The sequence below is a fragment of the Malus domestica genome, chromosome 14 (genome assembly GCF_042453785.1).
Source record: "Malus domestica chromosome 14, GDT2T_hap1".
In the NCBI taxonomy this organism is placed as follows: Eukaryota; Viridiplantae; Streptophyta; class Magnoliopsida; order Rosales; family Rosaceae; genus Malus; species Malus domestica.
Genome location: NC_091674.1, coordinates 9,613,461 through 9,636,076, shown reverse-complemented (window position 1 = coordinate 9,636,076; position 22,616 = coordinate 9,613,461). Strand labels below are relative to the sequence as shown.

The window sequence follows — 22,616 nt, the reverse complement described above, 5'->3', positions numbered from 1 at the left end:
AGCGGCACCACCCCCATGAGGCACCACCGTGGCAACTCATGACGAGACCCGAGCCCAAGGTGAAAGCTTACCTTGCAACCGCAAGCCCAGACCTATGCCATTTTGCAGCAGCAAACCCAGGCCCGGGCAACGAGGGAATCCAGCTCGACTTAGCGTAAGTAAGCCCAAACAGCAGCAGCCCAGGCCTCGCGGGCCCGAGGCTAACTCAAGCCCAGCAAGCCCTAAGTCCAAGCTGTGTCACTTCAATCTACACAGGCCTAAGCCCAAGGTAAGACAACCCAAGCACTAACCTGGTGGGAGCCCAGCACGCTCTTGAGTCGAGCCTAGGTCCAGCACTCACGTGCGCTACATATGGACCAGCCCACTCCTGTGGCCTCCCAAGTAGCTCAAACCGGTCCAAGATCGGTTCAACCGTCCTAGCTTTAGATTTCTAGACCGACGATTGAACCGGGGGTATTTTTACCCTATTTCTCCTCAGGTTCGACATTTCCCAACTCAAATCTCGCGCCTGGAGTCCATTACACTTCCACTACTCAAGAAGGTGCATATAGTCAAAGCTCTTCCAACCCAAATGGTGAACAACACTTGTCTCGACAAGTCATGAAGTTGACAAGCGCCTTTGCACATCAGACGACCTTAGTGAATCAGCTCTTACAGTGCACCGAGATACAACATGCCCTAGACGAGGTGTCTCAAAGTAGGACAAGGTAGACAAAGAACCTCTTTAGCAGCGTCCCAGTTAGCAGCCACTCGACCAGCCAGGAATTGAACGTTCCGACAGTATACACTCCCGATTAGGCCCTCGAGATAGTGTATACTCTCATCTAAGACTGCGGAGGAGCGTGCACTCTCGGTTAGGCCTACGGGCAAGCATACACTCACGGTTGGGACCATACTCTGATAATCAACATGAGCAACCTTCAAGGCGAAGTATTCATTCGTGGTTAGGCTCGCAAAGAACATCATCTACCTTACATTGGAGTAAGTAGCACGATGAACGGAAAAAAGTAGTCACTCAACCCAACTTAGGTTCAACGGCAACCTATGAAAAATTCACTCGCTTGCTAGGAATGTACCATATACATCACTGTCGCAACATAGACGAGCCAAACACATATAAGAGCGGCCTAGACCAGCAGGTCAAGACCGGGGGCAGCCGAGAGCTACGCTACCCCAACAAAAGCAAATTCAAGAAGAAGTAGAGAGGCTCATGACTGAGCAATTGCACGATTTCCAACATAACCAACATAAGTAGGTCACCATTCACAGACGAGATCGAGCAGGCAGAACCTTCATGTAAGTTCAGCATGCCATATTTCACATCTTTAAAAAAAGATGGAGATCCGAAGAGACACTTAAAGCATTACCAAAGTACAATGGTCTTTTATCGAAATAACGATGCTCTTATGTGCAAGATATTCGCCACCACTCTACAAGGCGATGTGCAAGATTGGTTCCATACCTTGCCACCACAATCCATCTGGAGTTTCAATGAACTTTCTTTGGTTTTTCACCAAAGAATAGTCATCATACTGCTCGATCGAGAAGAAGTACGACCATTTGTTCCATGTCAAAAAGAGCCCAAGGGAGTCGTTCCATGACTATGTGAAGAGGTTTAAAGCAGACAAGCCACCCGAGCAGCCTTGAAAAGAAGTAACTGAAAAGAATGAGGACAGGAAATAGTATAACAACAAAAAGAAAGTAGAAGGCCAAACGTAAGGATCGATCCATGACTAAAGAAGGCCCAACACCCAAGAACTACTATAAAGTTCTTGATCCTAATCCACAGGATCATCTGAGACATCAAGAACGAACCATGGTTCAAGCTACCGAAGCAATCAAAGGGAGATACTTCCAAGTTGCACCATACCAAGTATTGCACATTTCATCGAGCCCCCAGTCATACAACTGACGACTGTTACACTTAGAAAAACTATGTAGAGAAGTTGGTGAAAAAGGGCAAGGTCGACACATACTTGGACAAGTCAACTGGGTAGCCTATAAGGAAGACAGGCGCCAACGAAGAACCATCGACCACGACAATCTGGATTAATGGCATCTTCTCGAATCATAACACTTTGGGGGCCACCAACAACTCTAAGAAGAGGAACATCCAACAGGCTTTACTAGTTTCACACGTCCAGGTAGTTAACACCCAACCTGGACCCATCATTGGCTTCATCGAGCATGATGTCGAAGGCGTCGATTTCCCACATGATGACGTACTAGTGGTATCTGTCCAACTAACACAATCTATAATCGACAGAATGATGGTTGACAATAGCAGCACAGTCAACCTACTTCAACTCTTAGTCATTCAGCGGATAGACTTGTAAAACACGATCATACGTCGAGCGAATGTATGCACCAAATTCAATGGTCATACCTCAACTGCCATCAGTGAAATAACACTCGATGTGAGAACATCCCCAGTAATCTCAAAGCAGACGTTCACAATAGCTAGCGACCCATCTCCCTATAACGGGATTCTAGGTCGGCATCAGCTAGTGAGATAAAGCGCAATAACCTCTATCGAGTATCAAAAAATTTGATTCCACATCTCGGGATGAGGAGTCGAAGATATCAAGTTAAACCAGGCCACATCTTGATGATACACTGTGCAAGTACTGAATGAGTCTAAGAAGAAGTCCTTTACACCCGTAGAGGCTACTGAAGTGTAGAAAGATAACTCTACCTTAACCGAAGACGAGTCAATAGACGCCGAGCACATATTTCCTGACCCAAAGTAGCGGTCAAACCATATCAACAACTTAGCGAAAAGTTTTGACATTCTTAGAAAGTACAAGATAAAGCTCAATCCTGCCAAATGTACATTTGGAGTGTCTTCAAGCAGATTCTTAGGGTACCTAGTAACCCAATAAGGAATCGAAGCACATCTCAAGCAGATATGAGCAATCCTAGAAATGAAGTCTCCAATTTCCTTGAAGAAGATTCAAAGTTTGACTGGATGATCTGTGAAATCCCATATTTTTATAATATTATTTGGAGATATTAGAGTGAATTGTAAATGTTTACTACATTTCAACCATGTTAGCCGTTATGCATGTTGCAAGCTAAGTGATTTCATGCTTACAATTACATGACTAAGCTTTATAGCTTAGTCAAGTGGACTAGACAAAGAGGATATGGCTTTGGATTTGCTTACAAAGGACATGTGAGTATGTGACTCATGAAATTTAAGCAGGAGGTAGCCATTTGTGAGAAGATACAAGTGCTTAGTGAGCATTCTACATATTGACTATGTGAAGCTATATAAGTGGACGTGTCTTCTGGTTTTTCTATGCAATTGACACCTCATTGCCATTAGGATAAGAACCGGTCTTAAGTTTCTATATTTTATTAGTATTTTTACTTGGTTATTAAGTTTACTAACCGCCTCCTACTAGTATAAATAGGAAAAGCTCATCATCATTTCTATTCAAAACCAAAATAAGCACTTGAATGAGAATAGGATGGCATGCAATGCATGCATTAGTTTATGTAAAGATTGACGTCTATATGCATACATATAAATATAGTTCTATAGAGATTAGAATCGAAAAGAGATTGGAAGAATTACATGGCAATTAAGGAGTTTGCCCAAGTATGTGAAGTCAAGTTTTGCGGTAGTGATATGGATCTTTGTTTTAGCTTTGAAATCCAGATAGGGAAAATAAGGCAGACCTTTCCGGAAATTGATTTTATTAAATTTCGTAAAGTGTTATAATATTCTTGATCTTTTTGGTTGATTAATGTGGTTGGATTTTAATTGGCTAATTGCTTCAGTTAAGTGTCTACTTGTTATTGGTTATGGAATTATTGTTGGAATGTTATTTGTTGAGAATATACTATGATACATTTGAAAATGAAACGACAATATTTGTGCATCATTCATGTTGTGGATGTGGTTGGAACTTTAATGTTGAGATTGGAATTCGGAAAATGAGGGTAGTTGGAAATGATCTTTTGTGTAGTTGAATCTATTCATTGTGAAACCAGTACCAGGTGAGCCTGGTGTGCACATTAGAAGATGACATCAGCGGGATAATTGTTGATATCGGTGATTTGGGCTGGAAATCAATGAATTAGATAAGATAACTAGCAAAAGGGGTTTAAGAACTTGAGATATCGTATGAGGGTTGGTTTCTATAATAGAACATTTAAACCACCAATGCAGTGGTAAAATGAATGGTATGGGACGTGCAGGTCCGCGTGTTTTATTAAATAAATTAACAGGGGTAGCTGAAGAGGTTGCATTGCATTCATGCATTATTATCAATAATGATTTGATATTTGGCTATATAATTTCATGACACTTAATTTAATATTGTCAATTTACTATGGTAAGATTATGTCCCTATTGAGCTGTAGAAACTCATCCCTCTATTGTTATATAGGTTTGCGAACTAGACATTTAAGAGAGTAGGTAAGATGAGGCCAGATTAGATTGGAGAATAGGAAGTTCATTCATCTATTTACTATAGGTTGTAAAGAATTCTTGATTTGTTTAAGAATCTGATAGGATTAAAAGCACACCACAAAGAAGCACACAAATGTCCTATTGATTTTCCTTATTAACACTAAGATTTGTCAATTGTAGCATATGAAAATAAGGATCTTTCCCGCAAAAGATTGTTTTATCTAACTACTTAAAATGTCACAAAAACTGGTTGTTGTCCCTACTGACCAGCCACAGAAAAATAATTATTAGACCGACTTACACTTATCTAAATTCTACGAAATTTTAAATGAAGACACTAGACACAAAGAATTATACTTCTACAAATATTTGGGATTTTTGGAGTTGATTTTCTATTTAAATTAAATTGAACAAAAACAGAACAGAAACAAATTTTAAGTAGTTCACAAATTAAGAAAAACAATTTAGGGGAATTCCTATCCACCACCAAATAATCATGCAAACATGTTATGTTTCATTCAAATTCCTTTTATTTCCGGATGAAGATGCTCAAGTTGGCTCAATGTTAGAACTCAACCTATTACTCTTTCTTACGTATTATGTTAAGAGAATGGCGTTTTCAACTTAACTTAGTCCCTAGCATGCAATCTAGAATGGCGTGTTCATAGATTTAACAAGCAGAAATTATTAAGAACGAAAAGAGTTTGAGTCATTATAAGGCATTGTAAGTACTGGCGTTGTCTTACTTATCATAGAAATTGGGTCACATGTTAGTCACAGTTAACAAGTACTACTCTAGAACATATGTAGGTCCTCATTCGACAAGGGCAGGCACACACATATTCATAGCTTTAGAATCCTAGATATGATTACTAAGTATGCATTCGTAGAAAACACATAAAGTATTCATCAATGAGACAAGTAGTGAATCAATTTTCATCCATTAATAAAAGTAATTCAAACAAAATGTTATAACAAACTTGCAATCATATTCGGGGCTTCAAAACAGCCCCTAACTACTAAAAATTTAGTTACACATTATTATCAAATAAAACCAAAAGAAAGACATGAGTTTGAGAAGATAAAACCGAGAGATGAGAATGCCAAGATTTCCTCCTTCTTTTCCGCAAAACTGCCTTGTCCTCTTTCTTTTCTATTTTTTTTCTTTCTTTTTTTCTCTTCTTTCTTCAACCCTACAACCTACACCCTTTCCCATTTTTAACCTGCTACCCCATTTTCTTCTTCTTAACTCACCCACTAACAGCCATTTAGTGATGGCAATAAGTGGGAGGAAATGGTAAAACAATTGTAACTCTTTGGGTAGCCTTTATGCCAATTACTCCCACTTAATCATCATCTTTATTTCCATTTCCTTTGATATTTGAGTAGGTATCAGCTGGCTTGTTCTTGGCTGAATCAGTTTTGGCTACTAGATTTATTGGGTTTATTGCTTTCATTGTAGTTACAAACTGCCCAGTCTCTTGTGAACCTTTCAGTGTTAAAAAAGCCATAACTTCTTCTACAAAAACGATATTAACAATCAGCGAAATGCTCCAGAAAATAGACATCCGTAGCTTTCCAAGCATATCTAATTCATTTTGAGCTGTTCACAACTTGCTTCCAAAGTTAGCTGACCTGCACAGGCAGTTTTGATGAATTTGTTACTTAATATCCAACTTGTGCTATTTTTCTTTTCTTGGCTTGACAAATCCCACAAAACACAAAAACAATGTAAATAGCTCAAAAATATAAGGAACTAACTAAGAAAAGACAAGTAAATTTGATGTAAAATATATATAAATATGAGCTTATCAGAATCATAAGTTATTTTTATAAAAAGAAATTTATTTTCCAACCCATATCAATTTCATTTTATTTATTTAATTTTTAACTCATGTTTCGGATTCTGGTTCGAGTTTTTGTTACCGATTCTGGGTTCAAAGAGTGACATGATTAGCCATGCTCAACTGCTCTCTCGTGGTCCACCGATCGAAGCAAGCTTTTTTCAAAGCAATTAAGAGGGCACAACGAGACAAATGAGGAAGACTTATACATCTACTTAGCAGTCTCGGAAGTAGCGGTAAGCTTTGCCCTCATACGAGAAGAGCTAAGGGCTCAACTACCTATATTCCACAATTTAAAAGCTTTCCTCGATGCGGAAACCAGCTACCAGAAATTCAAAAGCTAACTTTGGCGATAGTTGTTGCAACCCGGAAGCTCAAGTTATACCTTCAGACGCACATTGTCATTCTCATGACGTACTATTCCACCCAATCCAGACACGCAATGATAAAGGCACAGACTCTGGCAAATGCAAAGTTTTCTGACAAATGCAACAACTCAGCCTAAAAGGCGTGCCAAGGACAAACGAACACTAGAAGAACACACTCAGAAGTAAGTTTTATCCTTGTCACCCTAGAAGATTCTACATAGGAGCAACATGTACTGACAATAAGCACCACCTCCTGCTGTGCGTCACATGACCCCCAACCCTTGCTTTATAATTCAGCTTTAGAGTGACCCAATACCAGTAGTTGAACATCTCCTGCTACTTGTATCATGGCCCCAGCTCCATGGCTCCTTACCGCACCTTTACGCCTAGCCTAAACGACGCAATAGAACAACCCAATGACGCTTCAGAGGCAACCAAACACGCCCTAGCCACGCATGCTTCACCCGATGCAGACTTCTAGCATTTGTACGTTGATAACGCATCCAACTACAAAGGCTCGGGAGCAGGCATAATCCTTGTCACCCTAGACGGTTCGATGCTCGAGTAGGTAATCACTCTAGGCTTCAAAACATTTAACAACAAAGCAGAGTACGAAGCCCTACTAACAGGCCTCCAAATGGCAAAATACTTGGCAGTGAAAAAGCTTACAATTCATTCTAATCTCCACCTAATCACGGCAAAACATCCAAAGATAGTGTAGTACCTAGAGAAGGTACGAAAGCAACTTGAGGCATTTCAAACTTACACTCTCACTCAAGTTACGCAGGCAAACAACGCTCACGCACTAACTGGCCTAGGCTCCGCCTTCGACCACCAACTCAAATGCTCTATTCCGGTGGAATATCTAGACAAGCTAAGCATAGAGGCGGAGCCAGCAACCGAGGTGTCATAGGTTAGTACAACTCCAAACTGGCAAGATTTCAATATAGACTACATGGTCAATGACACACTCCCCATGGAAAGATTAGAGTATAGAAAGCTTCAAACGAAGGTAGCACGTTACTACATGTGGAACGACATTCTCGTTCGAAGATCCTACACTGGACCACATCTCCGCTACCTAACGCCTCTCAACGACCTAAAGGTTCTAAGTTCAATCCACGAAGGTGTTTTGTGAAAATCACTCCGGAGGTCGATCCTTAGCACAAAAGGCTCTTAACAAGCTACTACTGACCTACTATGCATCAAGACGCTAATGAGTTAGTACAAAAATGTGACCGTTGCGAATGCTACAAACCGGTACTAGCATTGCCTGCCAGTGAACTACACCTGTAGACGAGTCATTGGTCGTTCCTGTAGTGGGCAATCGACTTGCTAAGGCTAATGTTGCCCGTTACTAGGGGTAGAGGCATGATGATCGTGGCAACTGACTACTTCACCAAGTAGGTAGAAGTAGAGCCCATGACAACCACAGCTTAGACGAACATATAGCGTTTCATATGGAGAAACATCATTTGTCAATTTGGCATCCCTCAATCCATCATCACAGACAATGGCCCACAATTCGTAGGCAAAAATTTGGCAAAGTTTTTCCAGAAATATGGCGTCAGGCAGCATATGTCCATGTCGAGGTATCCCTTAAGCAATGGGCAAGCCAAAACATTCAAGAAGATGATTCTCGACTACCTCAAGAAAGCCTATTCCGATAAGTAGGGAAAATGGCCAGACAAACTTTCTGGATGCCTATAGGCATATCGCACAACCAAACGATGAGCAACTGGTGAGACTCATTTCTCTTTGGCATTTGATTCAAAAGCAATCATTCCTCCCAATGTCATCGTGACAAGTATCAACATTCTACTGCCAAGCATCGAGCAGAATAGAAAGGAAATAAACACAAACTTAGATCTGGTAGAGGAGAAATGCTAGAAGGTCATCACCCGCATTGCAGTCTACCAGCAGCAGCTTATCTCCAGCTATAACAAAAAGGCCAAGATTCGGTAATTTTAGCCTAGAGATCTAGTCTTACATCACTGCTCGCAGTGGAACATCTACAATCTAAGGAAGTACCATGCGTGACCTCCCGTTACATCAAAGGCTAAATACTTAAGCAGCTCGATAGGTACCACCTTGCAAGCCAATGACTATCCAGTTGTTATGCAGTTCCTACGTTACAGCTAAGTTTTCGTTCGTTTCACTCATTTTTCAATGAGGAATTTAGAAGTAATCTATAACTTGGCTCGGCTACATGCTTACAACAACTGATCACTCTTACACTTCAAAAGAAGACAACACCCTTCTTAGGGACTTATCATAGGAATTATGCCCTTTTGGGTTTGGTCTCCAATGTGGGGGGATAAACTATACACTTTGAATATCCAGACGTGGATGAGTCGGGCTGCCCTGGTGTAACTAGGTGCACAATGGCTTGTGCCGAGATTCCTAGAAGTAGCCACAATGGTATTTTTCAAGGCTTATCTAACTGAAGGATTTTGGGTCTCTTGGCCTAATCTGTGGGGAACCGGGCCTCGAAGACGGATAAGGCACATTACGCAGTACACTCTATAGACGGCTGCCCTGGAACCCTAAAGCTACTACCGAGTGCACTAAGGTATCCTACGGTTTACAGAAGACTACCTACGACTTGCCCTTCGAGTAGTAAACTGCGCTAAACTTATATAATTGCACATTTTTGTGAAAGGTTAAATAATTAGTGTGCATATACGAAGCTCTATCCACTGCCAACATGCTACGCAGTCGATAAGTTTCACCTTTGCCAGATCTACACTAATTCCTAAAGTGTTGTGATACTTGCTACGCAACCCATATAATTGGTTACATAAAGAGTAAGGAGTTTTCTTGGACCTTTGCTTACAAAATTCCATACAACCGCGTACTTTTGATATAAAAGGTTAGCGAATTACATGACCTAAAAATCTTTAGTATGTTATGATGTAGGCCACACAACTCAAGGGATTAAAGAAAGCCAATGTTAAAAGCCAAGTGGTCACGCGAACTCGTCTGCTTCTGTAAGTAAGGCGTCCAACTACTGACCCTATGGTTAACAACTTTGCAAAAGTTTTAAACTAACACCTATGACTACATAGGCTACGAGGGCCTGTCTGCTTATAGAAAAGTAGCATGCCTGCTGCTAGTCTATAGGTCAAAAGTTGGGTGTAAACAAAAGAAACGAAGATGAAGAAAAGTGACTGAAGCAAGTTTATTAAATTTTCTAGCAAAATTGATAGACAAATAGTAAATGCCGAAGAAGTTCAAGCAAAGTAAAAAGCAACAAGGAAAACAAAGAAAATCCTAAAGGATACCTGGAAGATTACTCTTCAACATCTTGGACATCTCACGACTACTCGTTCGCCACACCTTCAGCAGTTGCGACACTCTCAGTAACGGCATTGTCCAGCGTTTCACCTCTTGTTGCCCCAACCTGGGCACCAACTTCTCTGACTACTCCACCAATGGAATCCTCAAAAGTAAAGGTAAGCAAGTCTTCCAAAAAAATAGAGAATGTCTCGAAGTCTTTCCCAGCAAACTTAGAGTCAAACGGTCTACCCAAAAGATAATCTACATAACCCAGCTTGAAGAAATCAGCCTGACTTTGAACAAACAAAGCCTTAAGCCCAGCCTTCTCACCCTTCAGCTATTCATTCTCCTCGAGCAGACCAACACTGACGCGCTGCAGCTCATCTACTTCTTTTTTTAGACTTTCGTTGATCTTTAGTACACCTTGGAGTTCCAACACTTGGGGTTCAAACAAGTCGACAATCTTCTTGAAGTGGATCACTTGATTATATGCAGCAATCAACTCTTCATCCTTTGCATAGGCAGTGGAACGAAGTTCAGAGATGGCACGCTCAAGATTTTGAATCTGAGGTATGTAACATCCAATCTCATTCTCTGCACTTCAATACTTATCTTGGATCATGTCAAACCTAGTTTTCAAATCAACGATCTCTTGGCGAGTGGTCTCAAGCTGCAAAAAAGTGGGAGCAGAGATATTAGACCCCTTCAAAGCGACGAGCTCAAGACTCCAACCTCTTGATCTTCTCAGATGAGGAGTAAGCTTTGGCTACCATAGTCTTTGCCACTTGCTTAGCATCCTTGGTATCCTCTTAGTTAAGGAGCATAGACTCAGATGCTAAAATCATCATTTTCTACATCATAGCAAGCAGAGCAGTCCTCATATATTTCGTCCTATGCTTAGCAAATGAATTTGGGCAGACAACCATTTTAACGCCATTAACAAGCTTGGCACATGCATCCATGTCTTCAAGTAGATTTGGTTTCAAGAGTGCATAAATCTCAGCAGCCTCTCTAGAAACAGGCTTGGTGGATTTCTCATAATTGCCCACGCAAGCAGTCTCCTCTTTCTCAACAGGCGAATCAGTCTCAGCAGTGAAGGGAGTGGGCTTTAGTGCCATTCTAACAGCAGGGTCCACTTTATCGCTCTTCATAATAGCAAGTCTCTCCAAAGGTGAACCAGACTTAGCCCTCAACAGACGTTTTAGCATAAATTTCGACACTAAGGGCACGACGGAACCTCTACGTTGAGCAATCATATCAGCAATCATACTAGCCACCTTTGGAACGGCAAACATCACTAGCTCATATTTAGCAGCCTTATCTTTCTTCCCCTTGGAAGAAGTCAAGTTAATCACAAGCTTATCAACAGCGGGCGAACCCTCATGAGCAGCAGAGGAAGTCTTCGCCTTTTTCTCAACCAACATCTCTTGAGCATGTGGGGAAAATCTCATTTTTCCACCTTTATTCGCAGCAAGCTCAACGACAGCAATTAGGCGAGCCAATACTTCCGCCTTGATTCGCTTTATCTCTTCTCTCGGGGGCATCCCACATTTCTCTCAGCGAAGAGGACTAAGTAGCCAATGTCATTCACGATACTCAGTGGGGATACTTAGAGCAACATGCACCTTCTTCATATCTGAAGAAGTCTTAGGAGTTAAGCCGAATTTCAAATCTACAAAAGCAGAAGAGGGCAATCAGTAAATCAGAAAGCAGCTCACTAAAAGTACAAAGCAGCCTAGAGATTAAGCAGTCTACTTACCGGTGATGAAAACTGTCTGAACACGTAGCTCAGAAGAAGAATCAGACTCCCACTTTCCACTTGTCTTCAAAGCCTCATTGGCCCAATCATGATCTCCTTTGCTCAAATGATCAAAGAACCTATGATGAGATCGCAGCTGCCTAACTCATTCTATGTGGCTTATGTCAAAGAAGTACCAAAATTCGTTGACGGTCAAATCCAAGTCAAAGAATTAGCTTAGATTGAGGAACCCCACCAACACACGGACCGCGTTTGGAGAACATTGAGCGGAGACACACTTCATGGAGCAAAGTACTTCTTGGAAGAAATGTGGCATAGGAAAAGTAAATCCCAACACAAAGTAGTAAGGGTGAAACTTGATGGCTTTCCGAGCCCCACCACATAGCTCATAGCTACTACCTTTCTTGACATGCTTCAAACGCACCCCCAATAGAATGGGGTGCCTATATGCCTCAAGAAAGTCTCTAAATGAATCATCGGAGCTAATTTTGAAGTTAGCAGCCTTAAAATAGCCTACCTTGCTCAAGGATTCGCCTTGACGATACAACGGCAGTACACCATCATCACTTTTGTGGCCTAAAGAAGACATGCTCAAAGAAATTTTACAAAGACAACAGCCAAGGAAACCCAGCCTGGGCTAGCTCACATTTCTCCCTCTTGGCTCGACATGCTAGGCGGCCCAGCGCACCAAGAAGCCCAGCACGCTAGGCAGCCCAACGCTCTAGATGCTGCTTTCTTCTCAGCCTAAAGGCCTTGCGGCCCAATCCAATTGAAGAGGGTTGATGCCCCTACGCCTCCCTCATTCTCTCTCCACGAACGGGCCTAAGCTCAGTGGCCCAAGGCCCCTCTTTCCTCACTCGCTAGCACAGGCCCGTGCCCAATAAAAAAATGAGAAAGGGGTTCCGCGCCTTTTCGGCTTAGTCCAACACACATCCTGGCCCGTGCTAGGTTTAGCCCATCGCCTATCAGCTCGGCTCAAGCCAAGCCGCTCTTGGCCCAGCCAGCCGCCGCCGTCGCACCAAGCTGACATTAGCAAACCACCCACGGCAGCCGTGTTGTGGCTTTCCATCCACCTTTTCACACCTTCTCGACCCCTGTTTAGCTAAATTTCAAGCCTCGAGTCTCCCAAAAATTACGAAGACAAGGAAACATTAATTTTTTTCTTACCTTGGTGCAGCGTGAAGACAAAGAAAGCAACAAAAGATGGTCATTTGCATGGGCAAATGTAGAAGATTGCTAGGGGATGGGGAATAAACATCCTCTAGCTTTCTCTCTCTTATAGGGTAGAATAAATCGCTCTCTGAAGTTGATTTAATCATCTACTTAAGGTAGACTTAAATAGACTTTGGAAGTAATTTATTTCCCTTTCTTAAAATGATCTAATTTCCAATTAAAGAGGGAATCTACATCAAAATAGGAAACAATCCTATGTTTCCTAAAACAAGAGAAGATATCTACACCTGCTGCCCTTTCTTGCAAGTAGCCCAATAGGTGTGGGGGCATTTGTGGAGCGAAATAATCAACCAAATTATGGAGGCGACACGTGGACTTTTGGGTAAAAAGACAAAATTACCCTTGAGACATACCAGGATTCCCACATGCGTGCAACAGACAATAACAGCTCAATCAAGATCAAGGGAGATCAAAATGGTATTTATTCAAAACCCTCTCTTCACTCCTTATCAAATCCTCACCCACAAGTAACTTCCAATTGTTCTTTTCAAATTGGGATTAATTACCAAATTAATTGCAATATATTATTTGATATAATATCTAGCAATTAAAGCAAAAATTCCACCATAAGTGGCCGATCCCTATTTCTTGAAATAGGGCCGGCCACACCCCTATATATAGCCCCACATTTCTCTAAAAACCTAAGTTCATTGTCTTCCTAAAATTCTCTGAACACTTTCTCTCTCAAATTCTAACTTTGGCATCGGAGATTCTTCAGCCAAAGCCCCCCATTCATCGTGGACGTATGAAGCTCTTGGCCTTGATCTTAGGTGTTCTTATTTTGCAGGTGCATCTCCGTCAAAGGAGTAGAAGGCAGAAATTTGCACCACAATGTATATCACATATATGATGGTCTTGAAGCAGTGTATGAGACAACTAGTGTCGCAAAGCATGTGAATTCATAAGTTTAAATGTAAGTGCATCCTTACAACGTGTCTAAATCAGTTGTGTTTCATGTATATCTAAAACTGTTGTATTAACATGCTAGCTGAAACATATGACTAAATGCATGTTAAAAGGGTGCATTACAAAATCAAGGAATATATCGTATTCAACTCATGAGTTATATCTGAAATAAGACATATATCAGGATTTAATTTGGTCTTCAAGCTCACTGCTACCCAGATTTTGGTTGCAATTTGTTTTATAAAACTAGTATCTTCTCACAATATGTTGATATGCTACTGCATGCTCAATCTCTATTTGGACTAGTTAAAGTTTTCAATTTAATATATGTGATCAAACCGAATAATTGATATAAATAACTAAAACTGGAAAAATCATTCATATATATCAAAATTTAGTTGCCTAATATTTTGCAAAAGTCATGCTAGAATTGCTTTCAGTTTTTCAATTCTATAGCAAGCTATTTTTCTTATCATGCATATATGGAACTAATGCATGGTTAAGATCCTGGATGAAATTAGCTTCACATGTGTTAAAATATTAGGTCTAATTAAACCGGAAAATTGTATGTTTTCTCTAACTTTGCTAAATAAGCATGCTCTTCAATTGAAATTTTTAGTATTAAGACATGCTAAAAGTTATCATAAGATCAATGTTTTTGAGATGTTCTTGGGTGAATGGGACACAACAAAACCGTTCCATTGATTCAAGGGTTGCTAAAAATTTCAAAGTTTAGTTGATCGAATTGCATTAGTAGTCATAATAATATGACTATATCCCCAAACAAAGGTGTGACTAGTCTTATTGGTTCGATTACTAGTGGCTTAGTGTAAAGTATGGATTATGTGAAGCCTATGATAATTGATTGCCAAACAAAGGTGGATAGTTTTCATGTCTATATTTTGCTCACATGATTTATATTTTAACACTAAAAACTAATTAAGCTACAACCAAACAAAGGTGTGAGTTGTCTATGGGGTATTTGTTCATTTGTGAATATAAAGTCTTGGTAGTTCTATGTTTTAAAGTTATGAATGCTTTTCATATGAGCCCCTTTAAATCCCATATTGGGATAGATAAAGCATGACATAGAATTTGTTTGGTCTTAAGGCTTCTTGACCAAATGTAACCTTCATTGGTTTAAATTAATTTTTGGATAGAGATACACGTTTGATTAAATTTGTCTTAATTCAGTTCAAAAGTGGCATAATGCAGTGTATTCAGAGATGGTGGTATGTTTATCTTGTTAAAAGTTTTGGATTTCTTCAAGATTGGCTATGTGATTTAATGTTTGTTATGTGTTGAGACTCTTCTCAAAATTAAATGGAGCATATGTTGTTGAACACATGAAGGATAATCACAAATTGCCTAAGGTACACATTGAAATTTGCTGCTATGTTGTTTATTTGCATATCTTTATGGTCCAAGATTTATTCATGATAAAGCTATATGTTGAAGTAGACGTCTTAAAGCTTCTTTAGACACCAAAATTACGAAAATACATGAAGAATTGAATTTTTGGTGGTTTTATCAAGTTGACATAGATGCACAGAATTTTTCCTGCCGGAATATGTATTTTGAAATTAACAAACGACTAAGATATTAACCACCAAATGACTTAAAATTTGAATAGATTCTTCAAATATATTTCTATTATTAGAATGCAAAATTTTGTGATTTTTGGTTGTGTATTTTATTTATGGGGGTTTTATTAGTAACCCGTGCTCAGTTGAAAGTATAGTCTGGCAGTTTTCATTATTTCAATTGAGTTTAACAAACGAATGATTGAATGACCTTAGAATGACTTGAAATTTGGATATGTTGTCCATTTCTCGGTGAAATCTCTTGCATTTCACTGTTGGAAGCTAAGCAGCTTCTGAAGTCGAAGCATCGAAGGCAACAAGGAGCTACCAAGTATGGTTGCTGTCTGCATCAAAGAAGAAAGAAGAAATGAAGGGTTTTAGTCCCAACGGCTAGTTTTTCAGTTTAAATGTATGTATGAGTGTGTGAGTGACAAGTGTACACTCCATATTAGATCACTTAAAACCCAAATGAAAGGCTAGGATTCAATCTGGAGTAGTAAAGCTGAAATGGTTATTAAGCCTCTTGTCAATCACTATTTAAACAAGTATAGGTTATGGCAATGTACCATACCCTACAAACATTCACCTACTTAATGAAATTATTGTTGCTGCTCCTTGCACAGCCTTTGAAGCCGTCAATCACTTCTCAAAATCCTCTTCATTCTCTGCTAGTTTCTGATCTTACAACTTTCTGGGCGTAATTTGTACAAGTTGAGATCTTTGGGAGCACCTACGTAGTGTCCTCAACAAACTACCCTGCAAATGAAGGGATTAAGTAGTAGCAGTGAGCTAAAAGCTCAAGTCTTTGATAGGGAGAACTATGATTTTTGGAGAATAAGAATGACAACCATTTTCAAGTCCTATGATATATGGGATATGGTTCAACACGAGTATGAACTACCTGAGATGGAGGTCGATGCTCTAGAGGAGGACCTCAAAGAAACACAACTCAAAACACTGAAGCAGAACCGAATTGAGGATGCTAGAGCACTTAGAATCATCCAAGGTGCTATCTCAGACACCATTTTCCTGAGAATAACAAATGAAGAGAGTGCAAAGGGAGCTTAGGAAGTTTTACAGCAAGAGTACAAAGGAGACACCAAAGTCAGAAAGGTAAAACTTCAATCCCTTAGAAGAGATTTCAAGTATACAAGAATAAGGGAAAATTACCTGTTGAAAGATTACTTTACTAGGCTATTTGATGTTGTAAATAAGATGAAAACACATGGTGAGGAAATACCTAATGAGAGAGTTGTCCAGAAACTGTTGATCAATTTGACTAAGCCCTATGATTTAATAGTGAGTGTTATTGAAGAAACCAAAGACATTGAAACTCTTAGTGTGCAAGATGTAATGGCATCCTTAAGAGCTTTTTCCCAAAGACTCGAGAGGCATGCTGATTTTGCCACTGAGAAAGCATTTCAATCACTCTCTGTTGGATCTAGTAGTCAAGCTAGTGCAAGCAAACAAAAACCACAGTAGAATGGCAAGAACAAGAAATGGGAAGGAAATGGGTATCAAAACCCTAGACCTAACCAAGGCGGCAACTCAAATAAAGGTCTAATAACCAAGCAACAATGCAAGCACTGTGACAAATCCCATTTTGGGGAGTGTTGGTTCAAAGACAAGCCTAGATGCACAAATGTAACAAGTTCAGGCACATCATAAGGGATTGCAGATCAAAGAATGTGCAGCAAGTGAACTATGCAAACCAAGTGGAAGAAGAAGCAAATGTGTTTTGTGCCTTCAGTTCAAAAGTGGAGAAAAACATTGAAGTATGGTACATTGATAGTGACTATAGCAATCACATGACTGCACATAAGTCATTACTTATTGACATTGACACAAATTTCACTGGAAAAAGTGAAAATTGGAGATGGAAACATTGTTAAAGCCACTGAAAGAGGAACTCTGGTCATTAACACCAAGAAAGGAAAAAGATGCATAAGGGAGGTGATGCTAGGGCTTGGATTGGATGAGAATCTACTTAGTGTGGGTCAAATGATAGAGCATGGCTATTTCTTACTCTTTGGGGAACTGTGGTCGAGATCTATGATGACAAGTCCCTATCAAACCTAGTGACTAAAGTGAAAGTGAAAAACATAAGCTTTCCACTTATGTTGAAGTACCTAGAGGAAGTAGCAAGGAAAGCAAGTGTGACAGGTTCTATGAAGCTATGGCACAAGAGGCTTACTCACTTAAACATGACAAGTCTAGAAAATCTACAAAAGCATGAAAGCTGGATCAATGCAGTGAAATATATGAAGGGTGTGTGTTTGGAAAGCATCACAGAGATCCATTTGAAGCTGGAAAGGCTTGGAGAGTAATAAAACCACTCGAGTTGATTCACACGGATGTGTGTGGACCAAAGCAAACAAAAATAATAAGTGGAAATAGGTATTTCCTAACCTTCATTAATGACTACTCATGGATATGTTAGGTGTATTTCATAAGGTTCAAGTATGAGGTATTCACAATATTCAAGAAGTTCAAGGCAATGGTGGAATTGAAAAGTGGATACCAAATCAAAAGACTAAGAAGTGATAAGGGAGGAGAGTACACCTCTCTTGAGTTCAATGCATTATATGAAGATGTGGGATTGGAGAAACAACTCACAGTGGCATATTCACCACAACAAAATGACATTGCAGCAAGGAAGAATAGGACTATAATCGAAATGGCTAAGTTTATGATGCATGAGAAGAATATGCTCTATACATTTTGGGGTGAAGCTGTGAACACCTCAGTGTACCTATTGAATAGGTAAGCTTTGGATAAAAAGACTCTATTTGAAGTGTTCAGTGGAAGAAAGCCTTCTATGAAGCATCTGAAAGTGTTTGGCTCAGTGTGCTACACTCACATTCCTCAATAACTAAGACACAAGTTGAAATCAAGCAACAAAGGTGATTTTGTGGGTTATGGTACTAGTGAGAAAGGGTACAGCGTTTACAATCTGTCAACTTAGAAGATAATCCTGTTAAGAAATGTTATCTTTGATGAAAACTCAACATAGAATTAGGAAACAAGTGTAGAAAAGAAAGACAGTGTCTCTCTACAACTTGACCTCAACAATGGGCGACCCTACAGCAAGCAAACATGAGTCCACAACTGAGTCTGTTGATGCACAAAATTCGACGGATCTTGGACCAACTTAAATCCGACCGTGAATGACACAAACGCACAAGAACACAAAGATATATCTTGGTTCACCCCAATGTTTGGGCTACGTCCACACTAATGTTGATTCCATTTCACTGTATGAATGTATGGATTACAATAGATCGGCAAGAGAGCTCTCTGTGGATACAGCATTTGCCATTTTGCTCTCTATTTAGCTGAGAGGGTATTGCCCTCTATTATTGTGAGGAGAATTCTATGAGAGTGATGTTGTGTCTCTGGATGTGAGACCCTCTATTTTTCCCTTAGTGAAGGTGAAGATGATCTCTTTTATAGAATAAGGGTACCCTCCTCTTACATAAATTATGAGCTTAATAATGAAGCTTAAATATTAAGGCCCAAATATCGAAGCCCAATATATGGTACAAACAGAGGTCCCCCAAGTCTTCAGTCAAGAGAGTCTTTTGGCTGGAGACTTCAAATCCAATCCATGTACGGGTCAAAATGACTAGATGTCGTCCAGAACTGGTACTCGACATGAGACGGTGCTTAACATCAAGCAATACGTAGCTAGAGGTAGCACACGTTGCGAGGCTGCTCGGCTAGAGGCGATGCTCTCGGCGAGGCGGTGCTCGTTGGGAGGCGGCTCGGCTTGTGGCGTTCCTCGTTGTGAGTATGCGCTTGATGTCAGCGTACGCTCATTATGAGTCAAGGTTCGAGCTCAAGGGTGTCAAGGCACATAGGTGTCCAAATGAGCAAGTGTCCGAGCAAGTGGGTATCCAGTCAGACAAGAGATCACTGTTCGAACTAAATATTTGTCACCATAAGCATGTGACCCATCAGTCTATAAGTTAGTAGACTTCTTTAATCAACAACAATGTTGATCAGTGGATCTAGTTGCTTAATAATTCCTGACAATAAATGACAGTATAAGTATAGCCGTATAATGAATAAATCAAATTGACAAAGTTTGTCAAGACAAAATATTGTACTATGTGCCTTCTATAAATAAATAATTTATTCAGTCATGTGGTAAATCACATGTTGTATGACATAATTTAATGGTAGTCACAATACTCTAGGCTAGGAATAAATATTGTATAAGTAATTAGACACTCACATGTGAATAAATATTGTATAGTTATGAGGCAGTCACAATTCATGCACATATAACTATGCATATCAGTTTGTACTTGTCACTTGTATCAGTAGCTACATGACTCTATTTGTCATGTTGCACATACCATGTCATGAACTATTAATCAAATGCAAATGGTACTATCTAAATATCATGTTGACTGTCACTACGACAAGATTGAAAAAAGTGCATAAAGCAATTACGTATATATATAGTGGCACTTAATGTATAGTGAACAAAATAGGCAGTATGGCGTGTATGACGCATATACAGTAATTATGTATGAAAATAATATTTAAATAATAAATATAGTGTTCATAATGATTAAAATTGTGTTATTTTAAAAGAAAGTAGCCGACACTTGTAACAAATATCATAATATAATAACAATAAATTATTAAATAGATGATGAAAACATAATGATGTTTGCTGAAAAGGAAAAGTAAAGTTTTTTTTTTTCTTTTGGCAGGTGGCAGACAATATCAAGGGGAATAATAATAGAATTATTATAAGAAAGCTTATCTTCTTCCTAGTTTTCCACTGGTGGTCATGGTATTCGCAAGAGATGGGATCCTCGCAACCGGTATCGATGGCGGTCTATATAGACCCATCTCCGAGATTAATCAACTTTCCGATATCATCAATATACGTATCTGCACCGCGAGGAAACATGGTCCCGCCACCAGGGAATCTAAACTGATCCCATTCGTAATGAACCCAATTCTTCATCTTCTTCTCCACGGCCAACTCCTTGTGAGGCACATTTGCATACCAAACTGATTCTCGACTCTCCAGCCATCAAAACGACACCGTGTAGCCGTGAGGCGTTGGAATCCGACACTGCAAGAGCTTCTCTTTGTCCGGGCAATGCCTCTCCCTGTACACCAACTTATCTATGTCAAACTTGAACGATCTCGTGACGTCTTCACACGGGGTGTACTCGCTGTGCTTGGCGTCGCAGGCCAGCAGGTGAGCCACACACGCAGCAACGGGAGGTAGGGGGAGGTCATCAGTGCGGTGGTGGGCGTTGAAGTCGAGAGTGATTGTTGTGTTTGTGGTGATTGGAGGACATGAGGCGATGACAGAGACAGGTATGTTAATTACGGCGCGGCTGGTTGAGTGCTGCCAAATTCCGACGAGGTAGCAGATCGTGCAGAGGACTGCGGCTACCATTGTGTAATAAAGGTTGGCTTTTTTGGGTTTCAGTGAAAAGTTCTGTAGTGGAGTTTGGAAAGTCATCATTTTAGAGAGAGAGAGATGAGAGAAAGAGGCTTTGATCTCCGACGGTGCTTCCTTGACGGCGAGCTTGAAGCGTCGCTGCAAACAGAAGCACACTCTGTAGGTCTGCTTCGACATAGAGGATCGCCTTATTTGGATAGGACTTTGGAGCCGGAGGATTCGGAAGAGATTCACTCGCGTCGGTGTCCGGTTGGTTGGTGAATTTGAGAGATGGATGAGAGAGTACAAAGAGTGTGAGTATACTGTAGAGAGAGAGTGGGGGTTTATGATTTCTTGGGTTTTACAGATCCACGGTGGAGACAGGTGGTTTGATGAAAAATTGAAAGAGAACCGACATAGCTTTTCGTATCGTTTCCCACAGACGGCGCCAAATGTTGATGCATAAAATCCGGCGGATCTTGAACCAACGTAAATCCGACCGTGAATCAGACAAACGCACAAGAACACAAAGATATATCGTGGTTCACCCCAATGTTTGGGCTCCGTCCACATTGATGTTGATTCCATTTCACTATATAAATGTATGGATTACAATAGATCAGTAAGGGAGCTCTCTGTGGATGCAACCCTTACCATTTTGCTCTCTGTTTGGCTGAGAGGGTATTGCCTTCTATTGTTATGAGGAAAATTCTATGAGAGTGATGTTTTGTCTCTGTATGTGAGACCCTCTATTTTTTCCCTTAGTGAAGGTGAAGATGATCCCTTTTATAGAATAAGGGTACCCTCCTTTTACATAAATTATGGGCTTAGTAATGAAGCCCAAATATCGAGGCCCAAGTATCGAGGCCTAATATATGGTACAAACAGAGTCAATCACAGATAACAACTCGAAGTTCAACTCTAGTGAGGTTGAGAAGCTTGGATGAGATATATGCTACATGTAATTACTGTGTAGTGGAACAAAAAACATATGAAGAAACTGAGAAAGACAAAGCTTAGAAGAAAGCAATAAAGGAAGAACTTGAAATGATAGAGAAGAATGACACTTGGGAATTTGTAAATCGACCAAGTAACAAGCCTATGATTGGAGTAAAATAGGTGTACAAAGTGAAGCTAAACCTAGATGGTTCTGTGCAGAAGAACAAGGCAAGATTGGTAACTAAAGGCTACTCACAAAAGCCTGGTGTAGACTTCAATGAAACCTTTGCACGAGTAGCAAGGTTAGACACCATAAGGATCTTGATAGCCCTAGCAGCCAAGAAGGGTTGGAAATTGCATCAATTGGATGTCAAATCTGCATTTCTAAATAGAGTGCTAGAGGATGAGGTGTTTATGGAACAACCTCAAGGGTTCACAAGTCAAGAGTTTCTAGAGAATGTGTACAAGCTAAGAAATGCTCTTTATGGCCTAAAACAAGCTCCAAGGGCTTGGTACAGTGAGATTGATTCTTATTTCACTGAGATTTGATTTCAGAAAAGTCCTAGCAAAGCTACACTATACACCAAGACAGAAAGCAACAACAAGACACTCATTGTCTCAATCTATGTGGATGATGTTGTCTACACTAGAAATGATGCTGCAATGATTCAAGAGTTCAAAGAAGAAATGATGAAGAGGTATGAAATAACTGACCTAGGCCTCTTACATCATTTTCTTGGCATTGGGGTAATTCAAGAGGCAAACAACATCTTCATTCATCAAAGGAAGTATGATGAAACCTTGTTTGAAAGGTTTGGTTTGAAGGGTTGCAAACCGGTATCTACACCTCTAATTGCAAATAAGAAGCTTAA

At 40.1% G+C, this 22,616-nt stretch overlaps 1 protein-coding gene across 1 annotated transcript; it reads right to left on the bottom strand.

The window, feature by feature from the left end:
* Positions 1 to 20,445: 20,445 nt before the first annotated feature.
* LOC139191144 (probable methyltransferase PMT16) lies at positions 20,446 to 20,820 on the bottom strand. The gene has a single exon (XM_070811705.1). It carries the CDS (start codon positions 20,818 to 20,820, stop codon positions 20,446 to 20,448), a length of 375 nt encoding a protein of 124 aa, XP_070667806.1.
* Positions 20,821 to 22,616: the final 1,796 nt, after the last annotated feature.